The sequence below is a fragment of the Stigmatopora argus genome, chromosome 8 (assembly GCF_051989625.1).
Source record: "Stigmatopora argus isolate UIUO_Sarg chromosome 8, RoL_Sarg_1.0, whole genome shotgun sequence".
Lineage (NCBI taxonomy): Eukaryota > Metazoa > Chordata > Actinopteri > Syngnathiformes > Syngnathidae > Stigmatopora > Stigmatopora argus.
The window spans coordinates 6,015,031-6,032,739 of record NC_135394.1 but is presented as its reverse complement, the minus strand read 5'-3'; the positions used below and the strand labels follow the sequence as shown (position 1 = coordinate 6,032,739).

The 17,709-nt window shown below is 39.4% G+C and overlaps 2 protein-coding genes across 4 annotated transcripts; both read right to left on the bottom strand.

Annotated features, from left to right (window-relative positions):
- Positions 1–303: 303 nt before the first annotated feature.
- On the bottom strand, positions 304–9,197 carry uhrf1 (ubiquitin-like with PHD and ring finger domains 1). 2 transcript variants are annotated; one of them, XM_077607918.1, is made up of 17 exons: positions 9,035–9,197; positions 6,729–6,891; positions 6,362–6,649; positions 5,980–6,137; positions 5,346–5,561; positions 4,993–5,108; positions 4,710–4,896; positions 4,518–4,641; positions 4,139–4,246; positions 3,877–3,981; positions 3,463–3,569; positions 3,206–3,368; positions 3,005–3,142; positions 2,778–2,877; positions 1,707–1,855; positions 1,449–1,547; positions 304–1,362 (listed from the first exon to the last, which is right to left on the bottom strand). In XM_077607918.1, exons 2-17 carry the CDS (start codon positions 6,879–6,881, stop codon positions 1,216–1,218), a joined length of 2,358 nt encoding a protein of 785 aa, XP_077464044.1. In that variant the 5' UTR covers positions 6,882–6,891; positions 9,035–9,197; the 3' UTR covers positions 304–1,215. The 2 variants fall into 2 exon arrangements, with proteins under 2 accessions (XP_077464044.1, XP_077464045.1); XM_077607919.1 differs by having other exon boundaries at positions 9,090–9,165.
- A 546-nt stretch (positions 9,198–9,743) lies between these two features.
- On the bottom strand, positions 9,744–17,677 carry LOC144079014 (uncharacterized). 2 transcript variants are annotated; one of them, XM_077607540.1, is made up of 10 exons: positions 17,116–17,671; positions 15,188–16,289; positions 14,265–14,666; positions 14,100–14,195; positions 13,221–13,639; positions 12,990–13,131; positions 11,659–11,769; positions 11,442–11,569; positions 10,943–11,012; positions 9,744–10,692 (listed from the first exon to the last, which is right to left on the bottom strand). In XM_077607540.1, the coding sequence occupies exons 2-10, from the start codon at positions 16,280–16,282 to the stop codon at positions 10,414–10,416; spliced, it is 2,742 nt and encodes a 913-aa protein (XP_077463666.1). In that variant the 5' UTR covers positions 16,283–16,289; positions 17,116–17,671; the 3' UTR covers positions 9,744–10,413. The 2 variants fall into 2 exon arrangements, with proteins under 2 accessions (XP_077463666.1, XP_077463667.1); XM_077607541.1 differs by having other exon boundaries at positions 10,545–10,692; positions 11,438–11,569; positions 17,116–17,677.
- Between the last annotated feature and the right edge of the window lie 32 nt (positions 17,678–17,709).

Here is a 17,709-nt window from a genome sequence, read left to right as displayed (position 1 = left end):
ATAATATGATTGGCTCGCCACATTAAAGGAAGTCTTGGCAGCCAATGAAAGCCGGCGCAAATTTGCCACTTAGCGCGTTTGCGTGTGTAGTTGCTGATTATGGCGAGCACGTAGACCACTCGTCGTTAATGCGTCCAAAAGACTAGGAAAAAAAAAGTAGATGGCATCAAAACGACTGTTTCTCTCTTGTCCATTTCAAAGAAAAAGGAAAGGCTTAGTGTTATTTTGTCTCTTTTCTATTTTTAGTAACAACATATTGGCAAGTGTTCTTGTCAATTCCAAAGAAAAAGGAAAGGCTTAATGTGTTATTTTCCTGTTTTATTTTTAATAACAACATATTGGCAAGTGTAGGTGTAGGAAATTCTAAAACATCAAAACTAAATTAAACATTTTTGATTCAGAATATTGTCGTTTTGGATGTTGAAACGGTTCCTGTAAATAAAAGCAAATTACATACAAGCCAAGCAGGTAACAGGAAGTACACATGTTAGTTTGACTGTTGAACAACTCAATTCACCATCTACATTGACAATTTATAATAATCCACTCATTAGTTTAAAAAATATTATGTAGTTCATTTAATAAAGGCTGAACAGAGATTGGGGCATGGGTGTACACGTGATTGTTAGAATCAACAAGCAACAGTTAAATGGGAGATCTACAATACACTAAGCATTTTCTTTGGAATTAAAACTGCTCCCCTCGCAACCAAATAAATCAGACATGTACACTAAAAGGCGAAATCCAAAACATATATTAGGATTTGGTGTCTTGGAACCAGAAAAAGAGGGAGTAAGTAATAAGTAAGCTAAAAAAACAACTTTGATAAAATGTGCCACCGCCACTTTTAGATATGGACTGTCAAATGAAGCTCTCTTAAGAGGCACAAAACTCTTTATTTATATACACAAACACATAGAACGGTAGAATTAATAAGCGTAAGTTAATTGACCAAAAACTGTGAAACCAAATTTTAAGGTTGCAAAGGCCAAAGAATTCAGGCAATGTATGAAAGCAAAAATTCAATTACAATACAAAATCATCATTGAAGAATTTCAGGGAATATAGTATCAAGGAAGTCCCAAAAAATTGGTAATTTCATAAATCTTAAAAAATATATATTAAGAAAAACGGATTCTTTATCATCAAATGGAAATTGCCCTCAATTTTTTTTTGTAATTCTTTCCACCATGACTGTCTTGTAGGGCTCACTGATCATCGGCCACTGCTGTAACCTGGGAAAAACTGAGTTAGGATCTCTTGCAGTGGCTTGTTGACAGTCATGGAGTAGTTTTTGCCCAAGTCATGTCTGCAAGCCGGGCAGGTGTGTACGTCTGCTTTGAAAGAACGCTGAAGGCATTCCTAAAATTTAAAAAATAAAAAATAAAAAAATTAAGTCATTTTGTTGATACAACCAACTTTTTCATACAACTGTTTAATTGTTTTACCTTGCACACATTGTGTTGGCACTCGGTGGTGATGGGCTGATAGACCACTTCTTGACAGCAAATGCAAAGGAAAATCTCTTCAACTTTGTTCAGAAATTTCTGCAAGGGAAAAAATACGTGTGAGTAAACGAATGATAATCTGTAAAAGGCCTATACTTGCATCATTCCAGGAGTGGTTACAAGAAAACTAATTATCAGGCAAGGAGGATGCTGCATTTCCCTCAAATGTGACCCAGGAAAAGCAGACAATGTATATACCGGGCCAAGTGAAAGCGACTCCATAGCTTCATCCCACACTTTCTTGTTTTGAGTGTCATTTTTGATGAATGCCTTCTGCTGTCCTGACAGCTTGTAAACTTCCACCTTCACTTTCTTGGGACTCTTGGCTGGTGAGTTTTTGGCGGAGTCTGTCGAAAGAAAAACAGAATTCTAAATTCACTAAGAACCAAATGCTACACACTTCTTTCTTTTTGTATCAATGTCCAGAAGGAATGGAGAGGCCGGTGGTCAGGGAAAGCACCTGCTCGACTATTTCATGTCATACATGTCTCCCTCCGCACACTGATTTTATTGTAAAAATGGTGAATGGAAAAAAACTGCCATAGAATGCGGTGCAAACTCAGACAAGGTTCTTGCCGGGATCAGCAAATCTTGTTTAATGCTATTTCATGGCAGTCTAAACTAATTTCATGCCAATTTCAAACTCCAAATACACACACACGATCCTTCAACATTTTCTCTTGCTGTCGAATTACAGGTGTTTTCGACCGCAAGGCGCCTCCACACTAGTGAGCGGTCGCCATATTTGTGCAGTGAGTCAATACTTCTGTGAGTAACAACATCACCTATCGCTAAACACATCTCATCAAAATTACATTAAGATGTTCATGTAATAAAAATAAAATGTCGCATGAAATTGAATGCCCGAATTTTCACAAAATCAGATTCTTGTGCTTTATAATGAACCGCAAAAATCCTGTCACACTTCAAGGGAAACTGCAGCACATTTTCAAAAAAGGCACAGGGTTTAAGCCCAAGTGTGACGACAAACTGAGTGCAGGATCACTACAGTGATGCCTTGTGGGTGTTAACGCGGGAGTACAAAGAGCCCTTAAGAATGTGTATTTTTGTACAGGACAGGTTTACTTTGAGAAAACTATTATAATTTTGTAATTCAATTTTTTTCCCCTGATACAAACTTTGAAAAATTAAAAAACAGGATTATTTTGGGCCAGCACTGGAATCCACACGACGCAAGTCTGATTCATGATTGTAGTGTGTAACATAAAGTGACGCATTTAAATCACTCTTATGGTAATGTATATTTACCATTGCTCTGAGATTGTCTCTTTCTCTTTGCCTTGGTGGGTGTTTCCTCCTCTTCAGTTTCATTTTTGTTCTCTTTCTCCTTCTGATAACCAGCAGGATACTGCCACACAACACAGTGGATTCCACATTTATGCAAGAAAGACAAGTGAGTGTAACTGCAAAGTCTACGCGGATAGTTTTGACATTACAAAAATGAAAGAAATGATATTTGCTGTGCCGATCACTACCTGCATGACAAGACCGAGCTTCTTGATGCGTTCCTTTCCATCTCTGGTCCACGGTGCTGGCTCATCGTCATCCCGCCTCAGGAGGTAGCGCCAAACCAAGAAACCAGATTTGCCTTTGGCTGGCCAGTACTTCACAATCTAAAATTCAAGATGCATCAATCTCCTAATTCACTTAAGCAATTCATTGCATTTTAATATTACCTTGTATATCCCATCATATCGATTTCCTTCCTCGGGGGAGTATTTACTGTGCTTGCGACCCTTGCAGTTACGAACCACTCTGACTGGCTTTCCATCCTTCCAATTCTTTGCCTGAGCACCATTCTTGGCATTGACAGGAATATTGCAATTAAGGGCAAGTGCACTGGTGAGGACAAAAAAATAATAATTAAAATTTCCTAAAACACGCTGAAAATGTGGCTGTATAGAAATTTGAACAAAATGAGGTGTGAACGTACCGGTTCATGTGAGTAAGGGTCTGATCACATGACTGCTCTGCCGTTCTCTTGTTCCCAGAAAGATCTCGTCCCCCAGAACCAGTGTAAGTAAACTCATTCCCGTCATCCTATGTGGGATAAATGACATGCCCTAGGGTCAAAATCCCATTATTTTCCTGATTTAATCTATTCTTAAATGTCCACTACTAACGAACGACATGAGGTGTGGCCCTTGCTTTTTTTTTTCTGATGAAAGATCGTAAAACAATCGATATAATAACCCTCTATGTTCACATAGACAATACAAAATGCTAAAAATTGCCTAGCACTCTCGGTGTGTCTTTTCAGAAAACACCTGGCACCCAAAGTAAACGTTCACATCAGAGTTTTTTTAACCACTAACAAAAGAGGGGAGAGAAAAAAAGAAAAACATACCACATCATCCTCATAGCCTCCTGCCAAAACCAAGGAGAAGGCCCCTTCATTGCTCCTCCCATGGATCCCAGCTACTTGTGGCCTGTGGACACCAGACTCGCTGGCCTGTAATCATCAATTAGAAAAAAAAAAGTTGATAGACAACCAATGGATATAAAAACCAAGAAAACCTTCAACACGCTGGTAAGGCCAACTTCTAGAATAAGTACTAGCACACCATTGAAATTTCTTTATGCATTAGATGCAGGCTTGATGGACTGACCTGCACTCTGAACTTCCACGATGAGCCAACAGGAACACCAGGGATTGGGCCATAGTGGTTTGAAGGGACGATGGTACACTGCTTGGTTCGACCAACACAGGCCATTCCCTGAGAAAGGGTTACAGAAAATACTGTGTCAAAACAAACCTGTGTATTTTTACCTTTCTACTCATGTAAACTATAGTGAAAATCATTTCATTGGGTCAACAGGGAATTTGTATTAAAATTGGGAAGATAAGAATTAGTTCAGGAACCTGGTGCCAGACAATATTTTTTATTGATGTTGAAATCCTCAATGCGCGAGTGGTCGAGTCGACTAATCCTTTGAATTAACTGCGTATTTCAACAACAATAACACTGATTAAGGTCTCGGACTCACCTTGCCCCAGTCCCTCTGGCTTGAACTGCTGGCAGACGCCATCTTAGCCTTTTTCTTACTCTCCTTTAGCTTTTCGCCCGCACGCACCACCTCATTTGAGTCATTACGACAATTTGGGCAATACCTGACCGGGGTAAAACAGGAAATGTTAGAAAGTGAATTAAATTCAATAAGACAACTACTCCATCTAACCAGTCTTCATCCTCTGGGATGGAGGTTAACGGTGGGTTCAGGCAGTATATGTGATAAGCCTGGTCGCATTCATCACATAAGAGCTGTTTGTCAGGATCCTGCTTGATGCCGCAAACATTGCAATTGCACCATCGGCAGTTTTTATCGGGATCATCTTTGCAACGCTTGCACTCTGGTCCATTTGATCCTGGAAAGCAGAAATGCATTCTTACACGTCAGCCCCGTTTGTTGAACGTCAAAATACTACAAACAAGTTTCAAATTGAACCAAAAGTGACTCTTACTCTTCATTGGGCTCTCAGATCCTGCAGGTGTATCACTTTGAGACCCGGGCTCCTCAATTTTATAAATTTCAGTTACAAACGGGATCCGGCAGTCATTGAGAGAGTCTCCTGCCTCCCTAAAAAGATTGAAAAAAATTGTAACATTCCCTAGGTTGTTCACAACAGAGCATGAAGACACTAAAATTAAGAAACAAATTTTAAGGCTTCAATCAAATGACTACCTATTTTACCTCATGGGACTAATAAGACATTGGCTGCAGGGTTTAGCCCACCAATGGACAGACAGTGACAACAGTTATGACAGCCTGTAACTTACAAACATTAACATTTAAATATTACTATATTGAACTCACCCTAGAATAATCTTAGCATGAATCTCCCGCACAGTGCGTGTTTCCCTTTTTCTCTGGATCTCAGCATCGTACCAGTAGCCACGCTCAGTGGGGTCATCTGGGTTGTAGTTGACCATAGCAATCATACCAGGCTCCAGCTGGTCCCACTGGTACGCAGTTCGGGCCCTTGGGCGAACATCCTTACCCAGAAGCTGAATAACTCCGTTCTCTGGGTAACTGTGATGTGAAATATTAAGAATTTTTATTTTCATACTAATACATACAGTTAATCACTAATACTGTAGTTTTTGAATGATGGTAAGGTGCAGTTACATTTAAACTGAAAACGTAGGCAACTGCTTTTTGCAATGGCTGCGATGTACGTCCAATCCATTTGAACGGAACATAAACTTGCTCATTCGTTGTCAGCCCTCGCAGTTCAAACGGATTGGACGTCGAACAATGACAAACTAATTCAAATTCATAGAAGGATGTAAAAGGCCATTCGATGGGACACTGTAAGAGTTAAACCAATAGGAATTCTCAAGAAAGAAGTGGTTTTCTGTTGAGACATTACCCAACCAAAAGATGAAGCTCAATGAATTTTCATTTTAAATATAAATGATTTGGATTCAAATTGCACATTTAAACATACTCGTCAAATTTCACGTGGTACAGTATCTCCTCTTGTTCAAGCTCCGACTCATCCACCCCATCCTCTTTGGGAGTTTTTGGACTCCTGGTGACATTCACAATCTGAGCCTCGAACCACGCTCCCATATTCAAGTCCCTTGCGTCCACCATTTCATTCACCTGTAAAAAATAATAATAATAATAAAATAAAAAAATCTAAAACAGCAAACATGGGTCCAAATTGGAATACCATGAAAACAGGAAATTGTAGATATAATATTTTTGTATTTTGGCGTGCATTTCATTTGAAAAGCCACAGTTGGGCAATAAATGAAAAGCAATTTTTGGAAACATTTAATGTATAGTATACAAAAATAATTTTACCACTGGTTTTAAAAACATACCTTGTAAAATCCAAATCCACAATCCAGGAGCTGGGTGTTATCTGTTTGGGCAGATACACCAGCAGTCTGAACCTCCATCTCACCATGGGTTGAATTCTTGTCAGACTCGCTCTGTGTTGAGCCGCAGCCAGAATCAGAGTCGGAAAGCTCTGCGTCTTTGTCCTTGGTTTTGGCGTCTTTGTCATTGGTTTTGGCGACTTCGACATGGGGTGTGTTCTGTCTAATAAGCAACTGCACTATGTCATTAAGGCCCACGTTGTAGTCAAAGATTGTGTGCCCATTCTCCATCTAACAAAAATAATTCAGTAGGTGTTAACCGCTGGTCAGATGGAGAAAACATTCTTGAAATGAAGTGATTGCACCTCACCTGCTTGCCGCGGTAAAAAAGCCTCATTCTATCCTGTTCCACTTTGAAGAGCTCCGAAATCTTGAGGCGCAGCTCGTCCACTTTGGTTAGTTTGGACAGCGAATCCACCCGGTGGGTTTCTTTGCCGTCCATTGTTCGCACCTGAATCCACATTGCAGCAGCCCTGCATTCAGATGCCGATGAAAAACTTAATTTCACATTTAAAGCTTCAGAACGGGCTTTGTAAAGCAATATTAGCGTGGCACTAAAATGCACATTTTTTTGCGTGAAACCGAAAATGTCTTACATTCAGGAACAGTGCTTTTACCATAGCCGTATGCAAGGTTTGCACAAAATGAATACATTCATCAGACATGTTTTTTAGAAAGAACATTGTAGTTACTGTTGTACTTATTGTGTTTACAAGGGATGCCCCCACCTCCTCTAATTGGCAAATTACAAGATTTTTTGGGGGCTTCGTCCGGGTTGCTGCAGGTCTGTCGGCTATGTAAAGAATTAACAACGTCGTCTACCAGTCATGACAAGTTCGAAACATTTACATTGGAGATGAGTAATCTTTGTGGACGCTGTCAATGCATTAACAAATGAGTTATTTATTTGACAGTGTGCTTATGATTTGTTGAGAAAAGTTCCCGTTCCATCAAGGCGATATAAACTAATTTGTGCTCATAACGCTGTTCTTGGTTTTGTTTTTGAACTTATTGCTTTTTCAGTATTGTTACACCCTTATACGTGATCTAGAAATAAAACAAACAATGAAAAATCATGGTGGGTTAATAGGCATACTAACTTCTACGACATTAAGAAATTAGCCACTAACGAAAGCAATAAATTAATTAAAATCAGTGTTCAACCAAACAGAGAGACAACACCATTTGATTCATTACTCTTAACTATAAATGATATTTAGATTTTTTTTAACGTTAAAAATATCTTAAAGGCGGCCCGGGGCCTGAGTGGTTACCGAGTCGGCCTCACAGTGGGGGACCTGGGTTCAAATCTAGGTCGGTCCACCTGTGTGGAGGTTGCATGTTCTCCCTCCCTGGGCCTGCATAGGTTTTTTCCAGGTACTCCAGTTTCCGCCCACATTCCAAAGACATGCAAGGTAGGCCGATTAGATACTCTAAATTGCCCCTAGATACGAGTGAGCATGAATGGTTGTTTGTCTCCTTGTGCCCTGCGATTGGCTGGCCACCAATTCAGGGTGCCCCCCACCCCTGGCCCAAAGTCAGCTGGGACAGGCTCCAACACCCCATGTGACCCTAATGGGGATGAAGCGGTTCAGAAATGGAGAAAAATATCTTAACACTCACAATCACTTGTGAATAATTAAGATGCCTGCATTCTTACAAAAATACAAATAAAAAGGTACAGGACCATTTACATTTGATGCTGGAGCATTTATCATTATTATTTCATAACAGCGACATGTTTGTCCAAAATTAAGTGATGGGGAAAGGTGTAATAACCAGTGTATAATATTAATCATGCATTTAAGACATTGTAGAAACATATTATCGGGGTAGAAGATCAATTTGATTAGCATACCACACATGACAAAGGAACCTCATTTAAATACAGTGCGGGAAACTTGTGGAGGCCACGCCCAGTTCTTTAAAAGATAAGCACTTCCGGCCTTCGGGCGCGAGAGAGCGCTAGCCAACAATGTGGCGCCGCTGCAACAATGAAACGTACTTCAACACAACCTTCGGCGTCTTTTAGAACAACTTGGCAATGGTGTGCGTGCACCGGCGCCTGGTGGTGTGAAATTCCTTGCCAGGTGTTAGGCATCTACTCTTCTGTAATTCGCTGCATGTAAAGGAGGACATTACTACAAATCACAATAGACTCGCTCAATTCCACAAGATTACCTCACTTTTAACGTACACTTTTCGCCAATTTTTGAAAATGGGCATAACCAAAAATTTGGGGGAGATTAAAATCACGTTTTCTTGGGGCGAGTAAGTAACTAAGAATTTATATATGCATCACAAAGCAACTCACGACAGCCTAGCAACATTCGCCCGCATATAATACGTACTGGGCTTGCTTAACTTTACAACAAAGTAAATTGCACTGAGTTTTAAGGTGGTTATTAGGTCAAAATATATTAGTTTTTTTCCATGGTTTTAAAAATGCCCGACAAACTAGGAAGCGATTTCGAAGTTTCACATTCGTACGAGAATTTGAGTCATTATTTGTTATAAACTCGCAAAGAAGAAGGTAGTGACGACCAGTTTAGCTAACCATTATGCTCCAAACTGGCTTTAAATAGAAGACTTCGTAAGCACGGGACTAGAACTTACCTGTTTGTGTGTCTCCGCGAAAAATCGAAAACGTTAAAATGTTTGTTTCACTACCGTAAAAATCCCAACTGCTCCAGAATGCACAACTCCAACGCTTTTTGGCTTCTTTTCAATGAGTAATTCTTCAAGACTTTGATACCCCGCCTGATTTTACAACTCTTTTCTCCTATTGGCTACTTATCTCACACTCCCTGCATTTGGTTGGCTAGCACCACCGTCAATCTTCCGTGTAAATGGCGCTCAGTTTCAGCGCGCGAAACGATGATCTCGTGGGCACAGCGCCCTTCCGAGGAGGTCTCGCGAGATGATCCGATGTCCTAAATCTCGGGCCCGAGCAGATGGCGTGCTTTGGTTGTATAGTACCTAGTAAACAACATTATGGCAACATTATGGCTGTTGATTATAAGCCACAAATGTGATGAATTTAGCTGCACGTATTTTTACTTCTTCAGTTAATTACTTTTTTTTTTAAATATAATTTCAAATTTTATTACAGACTGTATTGGATACCCTGTGTATTTATGGCTTTATCCATTTTATGAAATTTATTTCAATAAACACTTTATAAATGTATAATTTTACTTACATGTTTAAACAATAATTATGACGAACAATAATATATCAGATTATTACTTGAGTCATGTAGGATGGCTTGTACTTTTGTACCAAATGTAAATATTGTGGAATACAATATATTTGAAACACAATGTGATGTTTCTTCTTATTTTTTATTTTCAATATCCAAAATTATAATTTGTCCAATAAATTGTTTTAAAATTATTAAATATGGGAGATAGTATAGGAAGGCCAGAGCTGGCTTTAAAATATAAAATGTTTACGAACCAAACGAATTCGACAACAACTACTACTTTGTAACTTGAATAAGGTAATTTATCTGTCAAAAATATCTAAACAAAATCAGATAGATCTCAGAAATCTCATTTTCTCTCGTAAAATATGACCACTAATTTGGGGCACTGATGTCAAATGAGATCTGTCATTCTTTACATCATACAATAAATTGAATTACCATTGCAAGAAATTACCCGTTTTAGTTAATAAAATTTCATGTGAGGCTTTTCATCATGTGAAAAAAAGTCATTTTCAAAAAGGGTATATAAATATAGTATGTACATTTAGCACTGTATGGTACTTTCTCAACCCAAATACAAAATGAAGACAGGGAAGTTAATGTAGGATCAAGGAAGTACAAATATCTTGTCATCATGAGCTTTTGGTAGAAAAGAAATCAAAGCATATAGAACAAATTTTACCTCTTTGCAGGTTCTGGAATAAAGATTTGTGGAAAATTTCAAGATGAAACAAGAGTTCACTGAAGTTGAAATGTGCAATTGGCAAGTCTTTTTGCTCATTTCTTTTTACGGCATCTGTGATGTTGTGGGGCCTTGACAAAGTGGCCTGGCTGGAACGGAGCAACATTCCGAACTCAAGGAGGATGACAGGAAGTGCACACGGCAGGCAAGGTCATCGAGAAAATCTTTTTGTAATTTTGTTATTGCTTGAGAAAGCACATCAGGAAGTGAGTGCACGTTGAGAAGCATCAAGTCGAGTTTATCCTCAAGGGCTACAATCCTCCTGTCCAGCTCTTGATTTCGATGCTGCAGCTCTGACACCAAATCGTACATCATGTTCTGAGTCTAGAGATGATTGAAAATATGCAGGAAAAAACTTTTACTGGCCAAAAAAGTTACACTGACACTCCTTTATCAACTTTAAAGAGGGCAAGCTGAGGAAAAATTGTTATATTTGTGTTTGCGGAAATATCTGCTGCCACATATGCAGCCACACAAAGTAAGTGACAATGTGTAAATCAGTAATTAGCGACAGTACATGAAGATAAATAGCAATAATTTTGCATAAAATAAAATATTAGTGAACTGTGAGTACCTTTGCAAGGTCAGCAATGGTGTTGGCCTGGTCAGTTAGTTTCCTTTGTTCCATTTTTACTTTTCGCAGTCTTAAATATAAAAAAATACATTAGATTAGATTACTTTATTCTGTCACAGTAGCAAGAGGGTGAAAATACAGACACAGGAAAGACATTTAAGACATAAATAGGTAATAAGTTATATATTTTAATTACTATTGTTTTTAATTTAATTAATATTAATATTATTTTTAATTTAATTAATATTAATATTATTTTTAATTTAATTAATATTATTTTTTATTTTATTAATGTAAATTAAATTGATAGAAATTAATCATATTCTTTTACTTGTTTCTTTCTATCTAAATAAATACATATAAAATAAGTGTGGTTAGATGTAAAGCATTTTAATGAACTCAATAATTCACAATACGCATTCCATCTGTATATAAGTGCAGTATATTTATGTTTCAATAACTTGACCTTAAAATGTATTATATATATAAGTTTACCCACTGGTGGATGGCTTGGAGAAATTTACGCTGATGGTGGCGTACTCTCGCATAATCAACTTTCTTCACCAGCTTAGTGTGTTTGTAAATCAGCCATGTCTCTCTCAATACATTGGCTGCTGTGTTTTTTACCTGAGGGCAAAACGGGGGTAAATTGTGTGACTTTGAACATTTTGAAAGGCGATCAGTGCAATGCGGGGGGGGGGGTAAATCACACTGACTTTTTTAGAGAGCTGAGTGTCCATCATGAAGTTGTGGACATGCTTCTCGGCTCGGGTCAGTTCTGACTTCCTCGCAACCACAGCGACCACCAACGCTGTACAGCCCGCTCCCTAAGGACCGACGCATAATTAGAGCATGATGACTTTTTAGAGTAGAAATGCTCGTCAATACATTTGTAATAATGCAAAGTTGACTTTGAGAAAAGTCATTAAACAGTTGTGAATCCCGTATTTACTCGCGTACAAGCGCACTCTTAAAATTGCCTGAAAAATCGGTGAATTTTACAATTTCTCATGTATAAGCCGCCCCCTGATTCACAATTTTCACTTCCATATTCATGGTTTTAATAGGGAGTACAAATGTGTTACTTTGAAGGGAAAATGTGCATCTATCGGGATCGGTTCAACATCTAGGAAGAAAAAAAAATCTGTGTCGGGACATCTCTAGTTCAAAGGCTGATTTGCTGATGGGTGACGATGTGTTTAACCAAGCAAGATACAATAAAACCTTGAGAATTTGGAAGCATTGTTGCATTTGGAGATGTTTTATCATTCCATAGTAAGTGGCAAAAACAGAAATAATAGTCATACAAGCACATAAAAAACGAAAAGAACGTGTTTGCATGCGTATGTCTTTTGCTGTGTCTGTATTCTCACCCTATTGCTACTGTGACAGTGAAATTTCCCGCTTATGGGATGAATAAAGTTATCTTATCTAACTAGAAACTGTGCTTAGAATATATTATATATATACTCAAAGGTATGCTCTCGCAGGCCTATGGCCGTTTGGGCTCCGTTCACGCTGATCAAAGTTTCTTGTTTGTATTGTCACTCAGGTTGCGTAGCTAGTCACACGTATGTGTTACTCCCTTAATGTGACCCTTGTGTTTGCTTTCAAAACATTTGTTCCTTTGTTCTACAAATTGCAATAGGCATTTCAATCCCATTCTTATCCTGGGGCAGATATCATACAACTGTTCTGGGGGAGGTTGATTCCATAGACTAGCGGGGCATAGGAAACATCTCCATATTTGGAAAGTTTCTCCTAAACTGAAACACACCCACTAATATTCAAATGAACAAGGATATATAAACTGGAGTGAGATATTGAAGAGTTGTCACTCTTGCAATAAAACCATGCTGGTTTGTGATAACTGACCCTACTTCTCAATATCTCTTGTATTTCTTCGTCAGTCTTCCAAACAGAAAACGAGCATGTGGTGTTGTGGATATGAGGTCAAAAGACAACACTAAAAAAATACTATAGTTTTTCTATGAAGTGTAATATTCATCGATGTCTGCTATAAGTGTATGATTGGCATTAATCTCACCATGATGCCTGTCAATAGGCACACTCCTTTTCCGCAGTAAGTGTGAGGCACCATGTCACCATAACCAATGGACAGAAAGGTAATGGAGATCAGCCACATTGCCCCAAGAAATGTACTGGTCACCCCTTGTGCATCGTGGTACCTTTTGAAAGATAATATACTTCATTTATTTCAATACGATTTACAACGTGAAGGGGTACGATAAGAGGAAAATCGGTTTATTGTTGATACCTTTCACATATGCGCACAGTCCATGCCGCGATGATCCAGCAGGATACGCTGAACACCAATAGAACAGTGCCAGGGCAGATGGTCATCAAAGTCTTCATAACAAAACGAGTGTCGAAGCTGATCTTATTGAGGGCGCCGATGCTGCGGGATGAAGTGTCCGTGAAGAGCTTGCTGTGGAGTAGCATGACCCGGCCAATCAGGTAGAGGCGCAGAAACATAGGCACGGACAGGATAATATCGACATCGGCGTCTGCCACCAGTGTGGTATAACTAAAGGCCACTCGTGTGGTCCAGTGAAAGACATATTGGCCTGGGATGGGATGAACGGCGCACACAAGAATCTCCAAAACAATAAAAAGAATTCGCTCCAAGGTCATGGCAATCCTCCAGTCATCTGCACTGTTGTCCACCATGAAGAGCTGAAGAATCAAAGTAATTATTTTATAGTACTTTTTACAAATGTAGATTTTTTTCACTTGGACATTCCGAACTCTGGTTGGCCACTTGATTCTAGACAAAAAGTTCATATTGCTCTTTCCTCCATTAAATAGCATATCTACCTCAAAACCTATACACGCTGCTTTAATTCCACATTTTTGGATGTGTATTAAATTTAAAGGCCACTCAAGTGAAAGAAAGAAAAACAAGACTTTATACACTAAATGAAGAGTTACCATATTGTGTGTTTATGTTAATGTTTCTTTTTAGTAGTATATCCAAGCAGCGATTTTCTATTTGACTCTATAATCACCTCATTTGGAGGCTGATTACCATTTAAAAAATGTCTGATAGTTTTTGTGTCTTTAAAAAAAATGAACCAAACAATATAGTAAAGTTGTATTTAAGTTAAAAGAATGAACAACATCGTCATCTCCTTACCTGAATTTCTCTTGCATGGTACATGAGAATAAGACCAAGTAAAATAACCGTGGAAACACTGATAAGGCCTTTCAGCACATAAGAATACATCGACTCCTGTAACAGAGACAAACGCATTAGCACAATGAATGTAGCTCACACTTTAATGTTCCTTATCTCTTATACCTTGCTGTAATATCCTCGAGAAAGCTCCGTTTCAATCACCATGACAACAATGCCAAACATCCCACAGACCAGTGCGTAGTCACTCAGTTGTTTACGCTTCCCGAAAAGAGCTCGGCGCCGACCCAGTCTATAGCTGATGTCCTTCTTCTGTGGTATCTTACCTTCCTCCCTGGTGTCACAATTAGGCTTACTTCCATCTTCTCTGATGACTTTGGAGAAGGCGTCCTCCAGGAGGGTGCTGTGAAGAAGCTGCTGTCCTGGTTGGAGATCAGTCAAACTGGATCTCGCTGTGTCACGGCTTACCAGTGACCCCACAGCATCACCGTTGCCAAGGGGGCCACTTCCTGTGACTTCTGAGGAAGTGACACGCTTTGGAAGCACGAGTTTGGTGCCACTGTTTTGCTAAAAAAAAAGAGAGTATAAGTAGAGAAGACTAGATTAGATGCGTTAAATTGGGGTGGTATTGTCTGATCTGCCTGAGGAAAATTTTTAATTGGCCAAAGCGCATAATCTGTTCAGAATACAAGTTTAATCATGTTTATTCGCTTATTCGTTCTTGAGCTATGTAGAATACCAATATTACTATTCAATTTTGGCCTTGTGACCTTTAAGCCCTGTGAACCTTGACCTTTCATGACCCCAATATGGAATCATTTTTCTCCATTTAATACGGGAAGCATATCCTACAAGCTGACCCTTTTATCCATTCTTGAGTTATCTTGGACACAAATGTACAAACAGCCAAACAGATGGAAAATCAATTCAATAGGTTTCATCCATTGGCAAAGATTTAAAAAAAACACATCCACCATTTAAAAAATGACGGAAACCTGGTGATGGAAAAGAATGTTTTCGTGGGTAGCTTCTCTGTTCATTGCCTTGCTAGTCATGAAAGTTTTCAGCATGTATAGTTGGTAACATACCAGACTGTATCGGGTCCTTGTTGCTTCCTCTACAAAGTCTTGATTGTCAAGTGAGCTATACTGGCTGGTGGAGAAGGACTGCATACTGTGGTTATTTGCTGGTGTAGAAGACCTCTTGACACTGGATGTCCTGGTCACATGGTTAGATGAGAGGTGGCCACATTTGAGGATGACCGGGGGACCTTCTTGAGACTTCCAGGTTTCACCCTCGCTGACAGAGTAATGTACGTGTTGCCCGTCAGGGTTCTGAAGCATTTCTCTCCAGTTGGGGTCACCACTGACGATAGCATGTTGGATAGTTTTCCTGTTTTTTTCTGGAAATTCGTTGGGGGAAAGAGGGATGTTGAAATTTGAATTGGCACCTTTTAGATGATTGCAAGCTGGTTGTTGGAAAAGAGCCTTTTGCACTTTTTGGGTGGGAAACTGAGGCATGAAACTACTACGAGAATGTTTGTTGGGAAATGTTAAGACATCCTTTTGGTTTGTTTGATGTGGAAAAACCTGGCCGCTGTCAGAAACTTGGGTGCATGGAGGGAATAAGTGTGACTTGGGTGTAGATGAAAGACCGGTTTTGTGCAAAAGGCAACTTTGAACTGAAGTGTGATTTGACAAGGGTTGAGAAACTGCGATATCTGATTGTCGCTGCTGTGCACCAGTACAGGAACAACCACATTCGTCGTTGTGGTTTGGACGTCCCATGTCGGTGTCTGGTCTTTGACTTGCAGATGAGCCAGAAACAGCTCCCTCACCGCTGACTTGACCACAAAGAAGCAACCAGTCCTGATTTCTGAGCTGCGATATAGTCACATCTTCGTTTTGAAGCTGTGACTTCAGAGGGGAAGCGCTCGGGTATGGAATGACCCCATTGGAAGTTGCGTAGATGGCAGAAGAACCACAACAAGGATTTGTACCCTGTGTTGGGGAAGTCACTCCCTTTAGAGTTTCTGAATATTCTTCATGCATCCCATCAAGTTGTTTGGTCGGGTGTGATGGATGTCTCGAGGCGATACCCTCGTGGTCATCGTCGCAAAATACTTGACCTGTTGTGTCGAGGCGCCGTGTTGCATTGGTGGGTTTAACCAGGATTAACCTCATGGTATCTCTGAACAACAGAAACACAATCATTATAGAAAGAAAGGAACTATTCCATGTGTTTTATGTTTTCTACAGTCGACTTTTAACTCATCGCAGCACACAAGCAAGACTTGCGATATAGACTTGGCTAGTTTTTGGCAATTTGTTTTATTGGTTGAATCCTCAGGCTTGAAATGCGAACAGAAAGTACTAAAAGACTAATGAATTATAGACCCATAAACTTTTGCTGTGTTAAGAGGATATACAATGAACTTTGGTCAAAATAAATTGGGGAAGAAACTATTATAGTCATTTAGGATTGTTATTATTCCAAGAGATGTTTTTATTATGTGTAATGCAACTAGTCCTTTCAACATGTGAAATTAAGGTAGTGACAGTATTTGGATCGACTTCTAGACAACTTCTGCCTGATATTATTTAGATTTTTTTTGCCTTAACACTCAATTTAAAAAAAAAACGACAACTGTCACCTGTCGATTTATTCCACAAAATTGTTATTTAACAATAGTTGGGAAAAATAAAACGACTTTGTCACAGGTGGGACCGGCGAATCCAGGCCCCCCTGCTTGTTTAACAATAGTTGGGAAAAATAAAACGACTTTGTAACAGTATAAATTGCTATTCCGCATTTTATAAAACATTTATCTCTAGAAAAATGAGCCAGAGTACTGAATGTAGCAACATTTCACATGGACATTAATACAAAAGGCCAGTGTGAGCAATTGCAAAATGAATTGAAGCATCTGATAAGACGCAGTAAAACCGTCAAATTTCGATATAATGACCGAATCACAACTTGCAAATTGAAGCGAGCTATGAAAAAAAGATCTTACCCTCTTTGTGATATCTTCCTGCAGAGTAGTAGAGGGCTTCTACTTGGAAGTCTTCCAGAAGCAAAGTGTTCAGAAGAGGCGAGGGAGGGAGTGCGTCCGTCCTCCTCCAGTGCGTGCACTTGATCAAGGTACTTTGGAGACGGTCTCCTTTGAGAGTAATGATTAGAATTCCGTGTAAAGAAAGGGTAAGGGCAGCTGGCTTAGGAGAGGGTTGCCATGCAAATGGAGGTGGGTGGAATGGGCGACAGGTTAAGATGCAAGCAACAGCCTGCATCAGACAGGACAGAGCATGAAAGTAGAAGATCACAAGTCCAAGCTCAAAGACATCAGCGCTCCCACTGATCAGCAGAAACACCTTGCTTTCAAAGCAAAGTGGCAAATAAAAGATGGCTCGCACTCGTCACTGAAGCTCGGCTGTTCAAAGGCCTTTGCCAGAATCTCTTATCTGCCCGACACAAGCCTAACGGCGGACAAAAGTGTCCATTATTAAATCGGCCCGTGAATGTATCAGACGGGTGAGAACAAGGACATCTCACGATAAGCAAATGTTACCATAAAATCAGTTATTTGCACTTGTGACGAATTCCAAACTAC

What these genes read in the sequence shown, in the direction of transcription:
- uhrf1 (XM_077607918.1), bottom strand. Translation starts at nt 6,881, where the DNA reads ATGTGGATTCAGGTGCGAACAATGGACGGCAAAGAAACCCACCGGGTG. An exon ending in ATCCCAGAGGATGAAGACTG is followed by an intron (nt 4,642 to 4,709) that starts GTTAGATGGAGT and finishes TACCCCGGTCAG; the next exon opens with GTATTGCCCAAATTGTCGTA. An exon ending in GATATGATGGGATATACAAG is followed by an intron (nt 3,143 to 3,205) that starts GTAATATTAAAA and finishes CTTGAATTTTAG; the next exon opens with ATTGTGAAGTACTGGCCAGC.
- LOC144079014 (XM_077607540.1), bottom strand. Translation starts at nt 16,282, where the DNA reads ATGAGGTTAATCCTGGTTAAACCCACCAATGCAACACGGCGCCTCGAC. An exon ending in ACCATGCAAGAGAAATTCAG is followed by an intron (nt 13,640 to 14,099) that starts GTAAGGAGATGA and finishes TTGATTCTTCAG; the next exon opens with CTCTTCATGGTGGACAACAG. An exon ending in ACTGTGCGCATATGTGAAAG is followed by an intron (nt 13,132 to 13,220) that starts GTATCAACAATA and finishes ATCTTTCAAAAG; the next exon opens with GTACCACGATGCACAAGGGG.